The 17,714-nt window shown below is 39.5% G+C and overlaps 1 protein-coding gene across 5 annotated transcripts in view; it reads left to right on the top strand.

Annotated features, from left to right (window-relative positions):
- The window catches only part of LOC147214178 (thymocyte selection-associated high mobility group box protein TOX-like), a 73,817-nt gene that overhangs the window by 31,363 nt on the left and 24,740 nt on the right, over nt 1-17,714 (top strand). For all 5 annotated transcript variants that reach the window (XM_086141960.1, XM_086141959.1, XM_086141958.1 and 2 more), the window contains one exon: nt 4,991-5,050. In XM_086141960.1, coding sequence (XP_085998086.1) covers nt 4,991-5,050 — 60 coding nt within the window. The remainder of the gene's footprint in view (nt 1-4,990; nt 5,051-17,714) is intronic.

Genomic DNA, 17,714 nt, shown 5'->3' with positions numbered 1-17,714 from the left:
CTCTTCCTTTTTACTCTGTGCGTACTGTATATGTGTCTGCGCGAAGACAAGTCTCTCTCTCCCTGTCTCTCGCTTTTCAGCCAATTTCACTCTCTGTCACTCTCCCTGTTTCTCTCTATCTTCCCCTGTCTGTCTGTGGTTGTGTGGCAACGGGAGGTAGGCCATCTCTGTCTTGTCCTCTCCTCTGGCATTGAATCTACAGTGACAAAATTGGCAACATCAAAATTCAGGGGCACATTGTCTCAGATTGAGGTTTGCTAGGTCTCCCTTTCGATTTAATTGAACAGAGAAAGAAGAGGAAAGATATAGAAAGAGAAGTAAGAGGGGGGGTAGAGAAAGGAGGGTGCTCAAACAGGCATGCATATTGCATGAGTACCCCTCCACCACACCCCTTTCTTCACAGAATGGCTGTGTACTGTTCTGGGCTTATTAATTCCGCTCGGTGAGAGAATTATTTTTAGAGACTTGGCATACTGGCAAAGGCTTTTAAAGTCACAAGTATTACACATTCTGCTTGAAATATCTTCTTATACAATGAAAAGTTCTTAAAGTTTGTTGCAGGTGGTTATTTTAGTCTGATACAGTATTTTCTCTACTCCTCTACTCATGATTTACTTTGATGCCGTTCCGGCTCGAAGTAAAATTCTTGTTATTCATACAACAAACAATGTGCTCCGGTTAATGATGTGGGTGTGAAGATGACATTCCGATGAGTCATGCTGAAGTTATTTAATTTGTACAATTACCCTTTTTAACAATAAAAAGAAGCCTTTGCATAACAATGTCAATGAAGTAACATTTAGAGAATAAGTAAGTACTTTTGGTATTTGACATTTCAAGTCCATGTTTGGGTTGAGTTCCTATGAACAAACCCATTAGCTGTTTCTTGTATGTGCATGGATTGTCGAGTACTTCATACGATGTTTTTTAAATGCACAGCATAAACTGTATTTTATGATCATAACCGTAAAGTGTATGGAAAAGTGTATTTAATGGCTATGAAACCAGCACAACCTGTAAAATGTAGCTGCGCAAACAAAATGAATTGGAACGAAAAGAAGTACAAGCAGAGATACTGCACTTGTGTAATGGTTGTTGAGGCTGTTGTTTTCTACGATAGATCAGCCTTTCGGTGCAATTGTACAGATAGTTTGCCCAAACCTTAAAAACAGTGATTGAGTCAGGATAACCTCAGTCCTATCTAAACCCCAACCTGAGAGCATCTGGAGGCACACAAGGGGTTTTGCAATGCAGGAAGAATGTGACGTTAAAGGCGTTCATTAAAAACCTAAAAATTTCAGATGAATTCACCCAGGTAGGTAGATATTTTCCATTGTTGTTCATCCACGTGTCTCCGTAGGATTTTGTATCTTGAACCACTTATGAATATATGACAAGAGTACGCGTTGTCAAAGAAAACGTAGACGAAAAGAAGATCAAAGTAGCAGCCCATGACAATTTAGTGTTTTTATAATCTAGTTTTTTTCAGATATTATAATTGCTGTCCAGCTTTTTTTTTTTTCTTTAAAGAAACTGTGTTTGTAATGTGAGCTCTTTTTCTCTAGTGACTGGACAGTTATGGCATTACATAGGCACACATGCTGTTCATGTCTACCCCTCCCCCTCAAAAAACAGATGTTGCCTGGAAGGCTTTATGAGCAGCTTATATGAATTGTCCATCAATCAAAAACAATCTTCTGTGGAGCCTTTACTTTTTTCCCCCACCAACTCACCAGTGCACTTCAAGATGAAAAGATCCCAGCATTGTGTTGCACCATTAGCACTGTGTAAATATTACATGTTTTCCCTGGATATGTTAGTTAGCATTACTTCCACCTTGTGGCTTCATTATTTTTGAAACGCTCAGCTTGTCGATGATTGTGAGGCATGACCTAGTTCTTAGATTCATTCTCTCGCTCTCTCTCTCTCTCTCTCTCTCTGTCACTGTCTTTACTTTCTCCCCTTTCTTCCCTCTTTTTTTCCACCTCATTTTCTTCTCACACTGAACCTGTCTACCCTTTCTGTCATTTATTCATTGTCTTTCCTTATTTACTGCCTCAGCATCACCTTCATCCTTTCAGTCTGTCTTCTCTATTCTTCCCTATTTTTCTTATCCTCTCCTCTCTCATGTATGCATTCCTTAGTCCTCGATTCATCTCTCTTCCCCAACCTATTATCATTATTATTATTATTATTATTATCCTCTATTCTCACACAACCCCCCCCAACTCCCATATCCTTCTTTTTCCTTATTTTCATGTTTTATTCCTCTCTCTCTGCACCACGTGCACCACAGAGAGAAACATTGCGAGCAGTGGTCCCTGCTGAACAATTACCATGCAAAGCAATCCAAATAGAGATGTTTGCCGAAAACAACATGTGTGTAATTACTGCTTAATGAGGCCCTTGTCTCAGGCAGAATGCCCAATTAGAGTGCCGATGAGAAAGCGATGCCAAGGCCCAGTGAAGAATGAGAGGGAAGCCGGGGGACGACGGCAGGAGCGAGATAGAGAGACAGAGGGAGGTTGTAACGGGGAGGAAGGTGGAGATGAGGAGCATGTTACAGTTACAGAGAGGGGTATGAGAATAGAGAGAGGCAGAGAAATAGAAAGACAAACAAGGAGGGAAAAGTGAGAATGAGAAAGGGATTGGAAAGTGTGAAGGAGGGAGCGAGGGAAAATGAGGAGAAATGCAACAACAGAGAAGGGGATGATGGTTTTTCTTGTAAATGTAGAGTGGTGGCTGAGCTGATAACATTGAATCCAGGATAAATTGTCATTTTAAGTGGGAGAGCAAGGCAGTGAAAAGGAGAGCTATTGAGAGAAGAGCAAGGAGAAATAGCTTTATGTTTCAATATATGGGCAGCCATGTTGAAACACAAAATGGCTGACCTTTCAAGGTAATCTTTGGCCTTTATGGTGGATATGACACTGCAGATGTCATTTGTGAAAATCAGCATGCTCTTACTTTTTTTCCACTCGAGCAGAAAAAAGCATTTTAAATTCACTTTTTAAAAAAGAAGCTTAAATTCAAGAGCCGGTCCATTCGTCGGGAAATGTGTTATTCATTTACCCCACTCTTTTTTTTTTTTTTTTTTTTTTTTTACTCCGGGGAATCTTATCCTAAAGAACCTCTCAGAACGCCTTTGCCTCACCAGTGATATCAAAGGGGATTTCAATAGAATGAAATTGCACAGTTGGAAGAGGACAAGAGCCTTTCATGTGTGCGGTGTAGAGTTTATTGCAGGAAAAAGTCACCACGGCCAACATCAATTTGGCCCCCTTAGTAAGATGCGGTCTCTCCTATCTCACAAGGCAGGTGAGAGGCCCCGCCATGCTTCATTAAGCAAATTAGCGTCTTTATCTCTGGCATGTAGCATCGATTAATTAGTCAGGATTCAATTTCACTTGAATTAAATGTGCGCTTTTTGCTTAAGGTGTAGGGCTTTTGGACTAATCATGCAAGGTGTGAAAGGGCTTTAAATGCAGCGTGCGTGCCGCACTCGTCTCCGTTTCATGTTTACTTATGTGGTCGAATGTAAATGTAATCATTAGAATAACCAAGTGAATCCTCACAAGGGCCTCCATGATATGCATCGTTAACCAACCATTGCCCCGAGGCAGGCACTCGTTCCCTTTTCTCCTGCAATAATGTACAGTAATTTCTCCTTCTCACCACTCACTCGCTCATTTAGCTACACGCTCTTTTTCCTGTCTACCAGTCTCCATATTAGATTTCACCCCCAGGAATTCTGCCCATTTCCGTCCATTAGTCCACCCAGTTGGACATTAGTTTGAGCAGGTATGTCTTATGATCCATTCGCGTTCATTCATATTCCGCGTGTGTTTATCGTTCGAGCCTTTCGTACCGTTCTCTCGTGCCACAAAGAGGACCACCTATATCTTCACATCTGAGGAATTTGACATGGAATGCTGCCTAGTTTGATCATGTTGTCTTTGCTGTCTGTTCCCAGTTTCTCCCTGCAATGATACTGCAGACAGTGACCTCAGTAAACAAACAAAAAAGGGGGTTTCATTTGACATCATTTGGCTTGCTTGGTGTGTCTGTGTGTTCATGAGCATTATTATCCAACACAGTCAAGGTTTGTTCCATTTCCTGCAAGTGTGGTATGAAAAAGTTTCATGCCTTTAGAGCCAAGGGCATTTCACAATACGGCTCTTCTTAACATGGTAGCAGTTTCTTAGTAACCTTGACTGCACCTATTCACTCAGTGAGCTGTTTATGGGGCAGAATCTCTCTTTCTTTTGAAAAACCTCACTCTCAGTTGATCCTGGTGGGAAAATCCTCAGGGATTTATTTCTTCCAACATTCGAACCATCACAGTTAATATGTTGCATGTAACACTCAACTGGTTTCTCCGTGCTGTTTCTCCGTGCACACTTCAGGGTTCAAGGGTCATCAGTTGTTATGTGAGTTTTAACCTTGTGTCAAACAGTGTTTTGGCACCTGAAGCAAGTGATTTTTCAATGCCTGATTAGTTCACCCCTGAAGACACAGCATGTGTTCACCGTGCAACTCTCTCTCTCTCTCTCTCTCTCTCTCTCTCTCTCTCTCTCTCTCTCTCTCTCTCTCTCTCTCTCTCTCTCTCTCTCACACACACACACACACACACACACACACACACACACACACACATACACAATCAAAACATACTATTGTACACACACAGAGATTCATTTACACTCCTCTTTCACACACGGCAGAGCCCACAGGGAAAACCCTATCTCTCGTCACTGTGCTCATGTAGTCTAATTACTGGCCCACTGACGAACGGTAATTACCCACGCTGCCATGCCACCACAAGATTTAACCAAAGTGACAAAGTAATTAGTCTCACACTTCAGGCCACCCGTAAAGAGCTTTTACATTTCGCACCTCCTCCTTAGTACCTAACCGCCCTATCCCAAGCCACGCCCCCGACCTCCCCTGACATCTTTTGTTTATTTCTCCTTTCTGTTTCTTTCCACAGTTTGATGGTGACAACATGTACATGAATGACAATAACCAAGAGTTTCGGTCACCAAACCAGGTAAGTTGGTCCCTACTGCGTGTACACACACACACACACGCATTTGCACACACAAGCACACACACAAGCTTATAGAGATAAGTATGTACATTTATATGCTATTGTAGCAATGAAAAAGAAGTGTTACACACAGTTTGTTATAAGAAGGCATTTTTACTACCTTTTGTGAGTGGAAAATACTGACCAGAAACCGTGCCAGTATTACAGTAAGCTGACGTCATGGACTTGGAAAAGTAAAATGTATGAATCTGAAAAGGGAGGCTGCAAAGTCCTCTTGACATAAGTCACATTAAAAATAAAAACGTCAAACGATGCTAAACTTATCAGAAAAAAAATGTCATTGAAATTTCTGCTGCTAAAACAAACGATCTGATAAAGATATCAAGACACAAGATTAAATGGATAACATTCACAAGTCTTTTAAGTGGGTACAACATCCAGTATACATGCCATGTCAATAATGGTGAATCTTCAGAGGTCAACTTGAACTTTGATTTGATTTCTAGAAAAGGGGCATAACTGGTTTATTTTTAATGTAAAATTAAAATAGTGTAAAATCAGCAAACACCATACTTATCCTTGAAATCATCACCAGTGAGTTTGACCCAGTTTTATTATGTAGGAAAGGACATTTAATTCCTCATAAGCCAAAGTATCTCTATATTTGATAGATTTTTTTTTTTTTTCAAAGGGATTAAACCATCAACATTGAAAGAATCAGTACAGTGTCAATCCATTGAGATATACAGGCAACTCAATGTTTATTCCAGGCCCATTGAACTTTTGGTCCCAGTCTGACATAGCACAGTCCCAGCCACAGAGTCAGAGTTAGAAGCACTGTGCTCAGCGCTTCCAGCTGCTGGATGGGAACACATGGCTTGACATATGGCAGAACTTGGAAATCCAGGACAAGCAGTGAGGCCTTCATGTACCAACAAAACATGATGAGGTGGACCTTCCTTGTCAATTAGTGCCTCACCAAGTACTGGCAATGATTGGCAAGGTAGAACAGGGAGAACGTGCGCACACACACACACACACATATTCAAAAATAATATGCAGTAGGTGGGAATGAGTTCTCTTGACAATTATCCTTCCAAACATAACTAAGGCATAGTAACATACATTGAAATTATAATAAGTTTATATATTACAGATAATTTGTTTTTTTACAAAGGGAGGCAGATTCACAGAAATTGCTTTCGTAGATATTGTTATGCGACAGTGTTTGTTTTTTTTTTTTCTCACCGATTACATTTTGTCAGTAGCAGATGTTTTAGATTTACTTTGGAAAAATGATAAACTCTGTAACACACAAAAGTTTTCAGTAAAATGGGCTGGTTGGTCGCAGACTGTTTGATGTCCAAGCCAACTTTCTCTGAGAATTTTTTTTGCAGATTTTGAAATTGCTTACATTACGAATTGCACTCATTTCTGATGTAAAAAAAAGGATTTTTTTGTAAAACCAGGCACCATCCCATTAACATAATATATATGAAATTACTTTTCAAGTATTCAAAGAATAGTAATAGCGCATACTTTAAAAAACACATTAAAAAGCAAAATAGAAATTGTGGAGCCTCAGGATCTGGGGTTAAAAACTCAGTGGTGTTGCTTGCTTTAGAGTATGTTTTTTTTTTACCCTTTGACATGAATATAATCAGAACTGGCAATGTTTAATATCCTTAGTGCTGTATTGAATCACAAGATTAGTTTCAAAAATGAAGATGAGCCAGAACTCCCACACTTCAAAAAACTGTGTTTCGTTTCAGGATGTAAACTTTAATTGGTTCTTGTGTAGAGTCTGCACAAGAGCGTGTATACTCATAAAACTGAAAAGCATCCCCACACCTACACAAATGTGCACACACACACACACACATACACACATTTGTCCTGTCGTCATAAGGTTGTCCTTGCTTTGATGTTGGGCTTGAGTGACTATTATGAGAGGTCGATTTGGAGCTTTAACAGCTTATTGTCTACTTATAGCGCGCACATCACACACATAGGGTCCATCCAGCTACATTTCCTGGTCTGCCCTAATTGTGTCAGTTTGTATGAATACATGGGTGTGTGCTAATTGGGATAAATGTCCAGCTTTATAGTTACTCTGCCGCGGCGGCCATGTGTCAATCATCAACCCCCCTCCCCCCCACTCTAGGTTTGCAGTGTTGTGTCAACAAATACCTTCTTAGTGGATAAGGCAATTTGGTCTTTTCAAAACATCTCAGTTGCAGTAGATGTTCTGTCAGTAGTGTCAAATAGAAGCTTACGCACCAGTCCTGAATCCCCACCTTGTCCCCCAATACTTTTATATAGTTCAGTGTTTGGCTCCCAATCCTTTTATACAGCCGATTTAATTTGAAATTTAAAAGAAAGACGACGTGCGGCTTGACTCAGATGTTGAGGATTTTAAATAACCAACCTAGTGACTCATATCTAAATAGAACATAAATTTAAGGCATAAAAATTAAACATGCATGAGAGGTTTGCAATAAGCTCAATTTGAATACCTTGGCACGACAAATACTAGCCTTTATCTTCTCCTTCTGTTGCATCACAGCTTCATTAAGATACAAAGTCAAAATCAGATTTATTTTTTTTGTTGTTTTTATTTTTTTTGCCAAATTGTGCTTTGGGCTGATTAGGATCTTGCAGAAATAACGATATCTACAAAATCATGAATTCTGTATGCACCGAACATACGCAGTGATTTACCACATTTATGTCCTGAAGATGTTATCTTTTAACAGGAACAGATCGTTGGAATATCTGTCTTTTCTTTTTTTTTTTTAAGCGTGATGCAGAAAACATGAAAGTATTTTATGCCTCAGTTTGAAAACTTAATTGCATATAATGATTACGATTATGTGCCAGATTACTCACTCCAGGATGGATACATTGGGTTTTAAATGCGCCCCTCGTTTATATTGTAATCTGAGTATTGCGTTGCTGTGCTTGCAAAAATAATGACTCGCAAGACACAAGACTTCTGTTGGCTCTGTGTGAACGTAAAACTAGAAATTCCTCGGTCCTGATTAAAATGTTCAGATGCAGCACATTCACAATAGTCTTACTCAAATACTCAAGTATATTAGAAAGAGGTAGCTCATGTGTCCAACTAAGTTATAACTCTGCATTTATAACCACAGAAGCTTTAATATGATGTGTGTGTGAAAAAGGTGCATGTAGCCAGAACAGAGTCTCCTTTGTTTGGATGTCTGGGGTATTCCACAGCATACGCACTGAGGTAGCAGTTTGACACAGCCAGGAGATTGCATTACACATAACATCTCTGGGCTTTTAAAAAGAGAAAACCGCTAATCAGAAACAGGTTTAAAAGGGGCCGTTTACTGAATGCTCGGACACAATCAGTTCATTCAAGCAAGATGTTTTCAAGGCTTTGAGCACTGTACAGTTTCTGTGCAAGATATGAATATGAGCTGAACACATGGAGCTTGCAGACATTTCAGCGATATCAGTGTTTCCAATTTGGTTCATCACTGAAGGTTTCAGCGTCCATGCCTAAGTGCAGGCAACTTATTTTCAGGATTGTTTATATCTAACCCCACACAAAGCTATTCAAGGAGATAGTGCTTCAAATTAAAGATTCATCTCAATTATCCTGATTTACTCACTCCTGTACTTTCACTTTTGCCTGAGTTCAGGACACCGAAATGCTGACCAGATGGCAGGATCTTTCATTCTTTTAAGCGGGCTCGATGTGAGGCTTATCGATCAGTGAGTCGACCAGGGCTGTTGTGACCGGGATCATGGATGGAAGCAAAACTGTGTTTCCTTGATCAAAATGAAGAATATCTGGGTTTGATGTCTGAAAAAGACAGAAGAGCAAAACCCTCCCGACCAGAAAACCTCTCACTTCAGTGTGATTATCACTCACATGTGTCAAATAATGCTGATTGCAGTGTATATTTTTGCTGCACTGTAATAGCTACATAAGAAGGATAGCCGCCAAACCAAAATGGCCGCTTTCAACCACGACCACACATATTCTAATTTTGTACAATGGACAATAACTGTTCCTTGGATTCATATCAGGCCTGATGTGTTTCAGTATTTGTGTAGACATGTACCTCCATGTGTATTTTTGAGTGTTTTGGCTGGCTTCTCCTCACCCTGTAATCAGTCTGGATATGGATGTATGTTCATGTGCCTATGTGCACACAATTGTGGAAGGAAAATGAGAGGCAAGAAATGGAAGATTTACACAAACAGCAGGTTTGAGATGGAGCTTTAAAGAGAAAATGAGCCAGTGAAGCAGTTTTTATTTTTTTTCGAGTGTTTTACGTCTCGTCCTCTGTTGTGTTGCACTTGTTGCCTCGTGTTCCTGTGCAGGAAGAGAGGAAGCACAGAGGCCACTGGTCTTCAGAGAAGCAGCAAGTTTCATCCTGTTTGTGCCTCCGTGTTTTTTGCTCCCAGGTGTCTTGCTGTGCCGTCTTTATCGATTTGGCCTGCTGAAAGAGAACAGTGGCTGATGGTCGAGATTAGAATAGAAACCTCACTTGTTGGATGCATGTTGTCTCTTTTTCTCCCAGTCTTTCTTTTCCAGTCTGCAGCTCTGTGTATTTTTGTGTATTTGTTAAGTCTGACACTCCCTCAAACTGTTTCATTCACTGCCTTCCTCTGTTGTTCCACCTACATTCAGCCAACCAAGTCCTTTATGGCTTTCACATCAACTTAACAGACAAAAACTCGCTCTTCTTGCTCAGTTTGTTTCAGCTCAGTCACTTAGACTGCTTCCATTGTGTTTTGACAAAAGGATAATTTTGATTAGATTATCAATTTGAGTCAAATGCAAAAAATTTACAAAAAAAAAACAAAAAACACACACACCATTTGTTTCACCATTAAAATGTGTCTTCCAGAGTCTCCATAACTGACTTCTCCATAACTGAAGAAATGTTCGGGTAACAACTGCTTTGAAAGGATTCTTTCAAAGAAATGTTGAACCTGGAGACTTTTATAGCAAAACCGCCTATTGCAGCAATTGCAAATTAACTTACAGCCAGAGAGCAAAGCAGAATCAAGTGACCTTGTAAAATAAATCTCTTTTTCGAACAATGATACTCGCCTATTTTGGATTCGGCAATGTTTACTCTTTTGATATAATATCAACGAAGCACAGAACGTAACCTCGGGATTTCTTTAATTATTGGACTTGTGTTACACCATATACACAAAAGGTAATTTTTTTGTAATCGGTTTTCTTGATAATAGTCAACTACAAAGTCCAGATGCTGTTGGCCCGCTATGAGCAAATGATGAGCTCCAATCCCCCACCCCAACCCACCCACTCACCCACTCACTCTTCTTCTCTCTGAGTCAGAAGGACCCCAGCACTCCCTGGCACCATATACCCAACGTAGGCGATACAGTCGTAAAAAGGGCACTGTTACTTAATAGTGAATCACTGTGCGCTATTATATTAACGCTTTCCCCACTTAATCCCCCTTTAGTGATTGTGTTTGTTTTCGTATCCCCTGTGCTTGTGTCCCATCCCTGCGAGAAAAATTAGAAGGACACTTGAATGTAATGAATAAGAAAATAGAATTGCAGCTCCGAAAACGCCAACACACTTCTATTTCCCACTTTGGAGCCATGCGCAAGGTCAGAAGAATGAAGTAGAAACACATATTGCAAGATGTGCATTTAAAATTTCACGCGCGTTCACAGTTTCAGTACTGTGAATTTAGGAGAAATATCTTCTTTTTTTTTTTTTTTTTCTTTGCTCAAAAAAAAAGCAGTAGGACGTCACTACTGGAAAACAATACTGGAGAAACATCAGACACACATCACAAAAACATCCAAACTCATGCTTGGAGGGATTGTATGTAGGAGTCGTAACCAGGGATCAGTATTCCTTTATGTAGGTCAGTCCATGTCAGCCAATAAGTCCAATTAACATCAGCCTCAGAAATAGAATGAGCAGTGACCTTCGTTCTGCTTTCATGGGTCTGAGAGGGATGGAAAGATGCCACATACTATGATTTCATTAGATAAGTTTAATTAAATATTCATTCTGAATGGAATGTAGAGGTCAGACTGGAAAAAAGGGAATTCAAGGGAGACGTGGACAGACAGAAAGTACGTTGTTAGGAGGGGTTTGTGTATAAACAAAGCTGTCTTTCAAATGATATCTAAGGTGTTGGTGAACATGGAGAACGAACCGCCGGCCCAGTCTCTTCCTTAAACGCGTACCCTGCAGAAAAGCAGCGCTCTTCAAAAAACAGCAACTTATCAGCAGCCGGAGTACACTCAATGATTCATACACTCTTTTAAGAGAACTTGAAACCTTGACTCTATTTCCGTCCCGGCCTCTTTCTGTATATGGTGCACGATGGAGCAGGGGGATTTAGCAGGACTAAGTAGTTTGATATTTCTATTGGTTTTCTGTATGTATTTTCACTCTCTTTTTTCCTCTTTCCTAGCGATCTTCCTCATCATATGGAGACCAAGGTCATGGCTGATTGAAATATAATAGAAGTGTAGACATCTGGCCTAATACTGTGGGAAGTTAAATCTATTTTAATGGCCCCTGCCGCAGTGGATTCTCTCTGATGCACTCTTGCGCTTCACTGACAGTAAATCACAATGTTCTCTTATTACCCTGACTGGAATGAGGGCATAGAGAAAGAACAATGAGGGATCCACATCATTTGTTTTCACCCCTCCCTTGCTTTTTCCTCTCCTCTCCACTCTGCTCCTCCTCTCCTCCCATCTCCACTCCGTTTGCGACTCATAAAGCAAGGGGCTTAAAGAGAGTGACATCATGAAAATAAAAATAAAGGGGATTATGGGCAAGCTATTGTGCCATATGTGATTACTGGGGCTTCCATGTTCCCTTGGGGGTGGGATGAGTGACTATGATACAACATATTTTATTCATTTATATACCTTCTCTCTAATGAATGAGAATGGGAAATGTGACCGAAACCACTTGTGTAGGAAACTGCTTTTGGTTGAAATATGAAGTATTTTCTATTTCTTTCTGTTCCGCTACAAAGATCAGACATGTTGTCACCTTTCATCTTCGATCCATAGCCGCGACTCCTTTTTAATTTATTTTTAACAGTACGAAAAATGCGCACCGCACGGACCTTTTGGTACTTTTCGTTTTCGAAATACAGTTTCTTCACTGCTGCGTTTCCACCAGTTTAGGCTCAACCGGCGCAAGTCCACCCGCATCTGCAATCGAGAGCCGGGTCCCTTTTCCCCCCACCTAAATGAGATCTATTTTGATGTGACATTTTGAAAAAATTACCAATGCATGGAGGAGTAGGGAAGAGGTTAGCTCACTCTTTTGCCATTGGTTGAAGCCCGAAACAAGCCCACCTGTCCTTTAGCGACAGACACTACCTATGACCCCGCGCTACTATCGAAACACCCTCCCCCACTACTTGCACACTTCACTTATCCCAGTTCTGTCTTGCTGTCACTCAAGCAGGTTTGTCTCCTATCCAATTCTTCTTTTGTACTCTGCCGTCTGCCCCTGTTGATACATCATCCAAATGGAGCTACTTGTCGTTTCAATGCCGGGTCAGATAGCCTTTGCGGACCCCGGCAAGGCTTCGCTGTAATGGTCACATGTCCGGCAGCACACCTCTGCAGGATGGCCGATGACGAGTCGCATTTCTGCCCTTTATTTGCTCGTTGAAGGTGAATTTCGAATCCCTCCGTGGGATCATTTGAAGACGTACCGTTTCTGCGCTTCTGTCTGAAATACCGACCGGACACGGGGATCTTTATGTATGCATGACCAGCTGTTGTTTGTCACCGAACCATGCCGGTCTGTCATTTTTTTTTCCCAAAGTAGCATATGGCTAGATGACTTTCTATAGGACACTGTACACTCATTTAGTTATTTGTTTTTACGGCACAAAGGAGTTGTTTTTTTTTCTCTGATTAGTTACTTTTTACACTGTCATTCTGTCTTATTACAGTAAACACTTTGACTGCGCCAGCTATAATAACCAAGTCCATCAAAGACAGACAGCTCTTGTCTTTGGACAATTTGCACCCCCATCAAGCATGACAAGCTCTCTGGTGTGCTGTGCAACATTTTTATTCCCCTCCCTTTGATGAACACATCATTGTTCCCAGATGAGCTGTCTTCCACTAAACACCTCATAGGCCACGAATGACTCCATCACCAAGCTAATGACTTCATCTCATCTTCCCAGCCATTTGCGTCAGAAAACTTTTAGCTGAGCTGATTAATTTGTTTCCACTTAAGATTACTTAATTACCCTAAGATAACTTGGCAACGTGAGGAGTTCGGAGCAATCAAACACAGTTTTGTTTCTTTGCGCTTGCTTCTTTTTTGTCACGATAGAATTCCGGCTCGTGTTCTTACGAACACATCTGGGCTCTTTCCTGGTAACTATGAGGATTATTAGATCAAACAGCAGGAGTCTTTTTCAATGTGTCAGATACATGAAATTGACTATTTATATATAAATGGTGTTCATTTCATAGTCAAGCACCAAGCGAGAGATGTTCCTCTCCTGCAGTGTCTTTAGAATTTGGCTTTTCTTCTTTCGTCACTTCCAAATGTCAACAGGAAAATCTAAATATTTCTCTAAAGATAGCGTGGATTGAATGACCTGGATAGAATATTTACTTTAAATCATAAACAAGAACACACATACACCTATAAGGAAAGATGTGCTTTCCGGTTTTCAAATGGTGCAGTACGTGTACATTTTTCCAAGTCACTTATTTCATCATTTTGAGTGGCTGTTGGTCTATTCAGTTGTGTCAGCAGCTGCTGTTGGACCCTGCCTATTGTTATTACAACCCAGAAATTTAATATGGCCTGAAGAAGATTATAACCAATTCTCTATGGTGATTTGGTCTGGCGATGCCAGGCTAATAGAGCCAAGCATGTGTTTGCACTTGAAAAATACAGATGGCAATGTTGAGAATACAATCTAAATGGTACAAATCAAATTAAGAAAAATTAAAAAGGAAACTATTTTATGTATTGCCGTTCATACGCAGGTTAAATGTGAATTATGAGGCAAGTAAAAACGATTCAATGCCATTCCTGATGCCTTCTTGTCCCCATGGATGTATTTCATTTAAATAACATAATGTTCTGTTGCAATTTTTTATGAAACATGAACTAGAGGCGCTATTGAATAGTTGTTTATTACAAATATAGACGTTTTATACTTATACTGGTTGTTTTTTATGATCCCTTGTAAATAAAACAATATTCTGTGGGAGTTACAATATCAGATGGCAGTGATGCACACCTTTTTGAAAATTACTAGCGTTGAAAGAGTTCAATAAAAGGGAGATGGTTTAGTAGTTTTGTGTTCACAAAGTGTTTCTGCTGCCCCACAATGGGCAAAAAGACCCCTCAGTTAATGCTCTTCACATAAAAATGCCATAATTTATGTAAATTATTCTTTTATGGCTAAATATAGAAGCTCAGGCTCTCTCAAATCTGCAACAACACCCGAAAGTAATGTCAAAAAGTCACAAGCCCAAACTATCAACTGATATTGCTCTTTTAAGCTGATTACAAGTACTGTAACTCACTTCTATGAAATATTTGAAAAAAGTTGTTTGGGTTTGGGTTTTTTTTTTTCGATGTAAAAAGGCCCTGACACGTAACAGCATTTTTCGTGGCTTTTGCAACATCTTTGCACCCTGTTTGGCAGCTGTGAATTTCTGTAAACAGGCATACAAACCAACGGTTGGTGAAAGCATAACCTCATTGTCAGGGGTAATAATAAGTGCTAAAAGGGTCACGAGGTTCAGCAGGCACACTAGCTTTTTCAACAGAGAAAGTGAGCATTGTATTTAATTCTGTGAATCCAGTTCTTGGTGTTTTTTTTCCTTTTTTAACCATGAAATGCTTGTATGTGAGAATGGCCCTGTCCTTTTGTGCCTCCCATATAAACTACATTTCATACTTCACATTTATCTCATGAAGTACAACGTGACCATTTCTTTTTGCAGAGCAAGGTCACATTCCTTTTTATCTACTATGTAACTCGTTTTCTTTTTTTAAATTCAAAAATATAATGGTTTTTATTTCAACAAATATTAAAGACAAGATATATGTGTATGTAAGACACATCTTTGAGAACATTTAAGGTCAAATAGTAAAGAGGTCAATGCTGGTATAATGAAGAGAAACTATTTTAAACAAAAAGAAATGCGCCTGTTTTGGTTAGGATTGCGCTCAACATATTTCATCGATGAATTATGTCAGATAGAGAATGAAAAGGGGAAGAATTGATCTTTAGGATTCATAAAGGGTCTGCAGAGATGTCCTTGTTCAGAAAAATGACATATGTGCTTAAATTTCACCTTATGGGCAGCAAAGGGGGGAGTTGAAGGTTAGCAGGATAAGGCTGAATCAACATTTGGTGTTTCATCGTGACCCCTCTTTCTTTTATCCATCCTCCGTCATGTCCTGAAAGACAGTATACTTATGAATTATTTATCTCCGTTTGAAAATATTAAACTTGTGATGTCCTTGTCCCATGTCTTATCTTCAAGGGCATCATAAGAGGCTGTTTAAAAAAAAAGATTTTCAAAAGCAAAGGCACAGCTGTAAAATAGCCTCTGACAGCATTTAAATCGTTGAACATGCATATGACAACGGCTATGTTTAATCTCAGAGAAAGAAGTACGGAGGTATTGTACTACTGTATATCACTGGATCAATGCTGAGTTGTCCACGTTCTGCAGAAACCTCCAGCAGGGCTGAACAGATCTACCAGAAACATTATCATTGTTTGAGCCTTATGAGTTATTGAAAATAGCATGGAGATGGCACCGATAGGTGCTTGATAAGTACTTTATTTTTTCCTTAGAATGTTATTCTTTTTTTTTTTTTTTTTTTTTTTTTGGTTTCGCTTCATCTAAAATGTAATTGAAGATGAGAAGATTAGATCTTTAACGCCAAAGAAAATTATACCAAAAATAAATGAATGAAAGAACAGAGAGTTACAGTCTGTCTTCCCTTGGATCGTGAAATACCGGCTGCCATAACTATTCATTCTTTTTGTAAATTTCGTGCAGATTTTAATCTTTTCTCCATTTTCTCAAGAAGTAGTTTTCATGACAGTAATCTCAATAAAGCCCCCCCCCCCTCCCAAAAAGACACCTAGCCAACTTGGATTTGAATTTACTTCAAAGTATGCAAACAGCATCCCTTACATTTTCTCTTTAAGAGCAGCCATTCTGTCATATTTATTTGTAGTTGCTTCTCTGTCCTCAATCATTTTTTTGCAATTAGATAATAAAGTCTAGGGTACGGTGTCACAGAACTAATATTATTTGATATTAATACTTCAACCAGTGATCTACATGGAGTAGTTTTCCCAAAAGCTGCATCTGTTTATTTAATATAGATTGGAATCCATGTTAAATGCTGGCCGTATTGAATCGAGTACTTGTCTCTGCCGTTCTATGAAAACCTTTGCAGTAAACGAACAATAAAGCTACTAATGCTTGAGCGACTCATTTTTTTCCCCTCCATTGTTGTCAACTGTCTGTTGACAATTATCTTTTTCTCTTCTCCTGGGTGTCTTTCAGTGAAAGATCGCAAGACTGCAGCTTCATTACCGCGTGAATACTTTGACAGATGTCATACATTATGCAGCACAAAATACCGAGATTTGTTTTTATGTTTATTGAATTAAACCTGATGCGCGGTAACAATCATAATAAATGACAAGAGTAAGAAATGTTTTACAATGGAGAGACAGACATTTGCAAAACCTTTATCATGGAAAAAGGAATTGTCAAGGATAATATTTCTAAACAAGCGTCAAGTAAAGTGTGTGGCTGTTACATGAAGAGAATATAGCACATCCCCCCACTGATAGGAAACATACCCCCTTTATTATTATGACTTTCTCTCTAATAATAGTGCACATTATGAGACGTCCAACCTATCTTTAAGCACCAGTTCTGCTCATGGGGACATAGTAGCTGTTCCTCTACATTTCTCGCCATTTGTTTGCTAAAAGTATTTGTTTGCAAGATGAATCGCTGCACTGGCAGGCGAGCTGACAGGCTACAAGAAGAAGATATTGAATTGATTTCTGAAATGTTGCAGAACGGACTAGTTGATGTGTACCGCGAGACATGAATAATAAAAATTCTATTAAAAAGCTCTTGAATGGCTGACACTGGAATATTATTTGTGATGATTAATTTTCTTCAGTCATTATAAAGGGGAGTTGGCATCAGATTGCTTCTGACAAAATTGCTTTTCATTCCCTGGTGAATATCCTCAGTATGCTTTTGAGAGCACAAAACCATATTTCTCAGCACAATATTATGTCAAGATAGGCCCTGCAAAAGACAACTATGGCTCTGCTCATGTGTCACCTTATTATTACCATAAAAAATTGTGGTTTTCCAATCTGCTGGGGGTCATTTAAACATGGTGGACACCTTTTCGCGATGAGGACTTTTAGGTCGGTTCACATCAGTGTTTTCTAATTCTAAACACATGACATTGACATTGTAATTATGAGTTAATGAAGTAGATTCCATGCGAATGTCAATTGTGTTTTTTCAGACATCAGACTGTCTGGTGAACAAGATTCCGTCAGAAATGCAATAATGAAAAAACTAGCCTCTAGTTACCAAAATGTGGTTATAAATGGTT

This window comes from Fistularia commersonii, chromosome 34, assembly GCF_037954325.1.
Source record: "Fistularia commersonii isolate RoL2024-O1a breed Wild chromosome 34, RoL_Fcom_v1.0, whole genome shotgun sequence".
Classification (NCBI taxonomy): Eukaryota; Metazoa; Chordata; class Actinopteri; order Syngnathiformes; family Fistulariidae; genus Fistularia; species Fistularia commersonii.
This window is presented reverse-complemented; position numbering and strand designations above follow the sequence as displayed.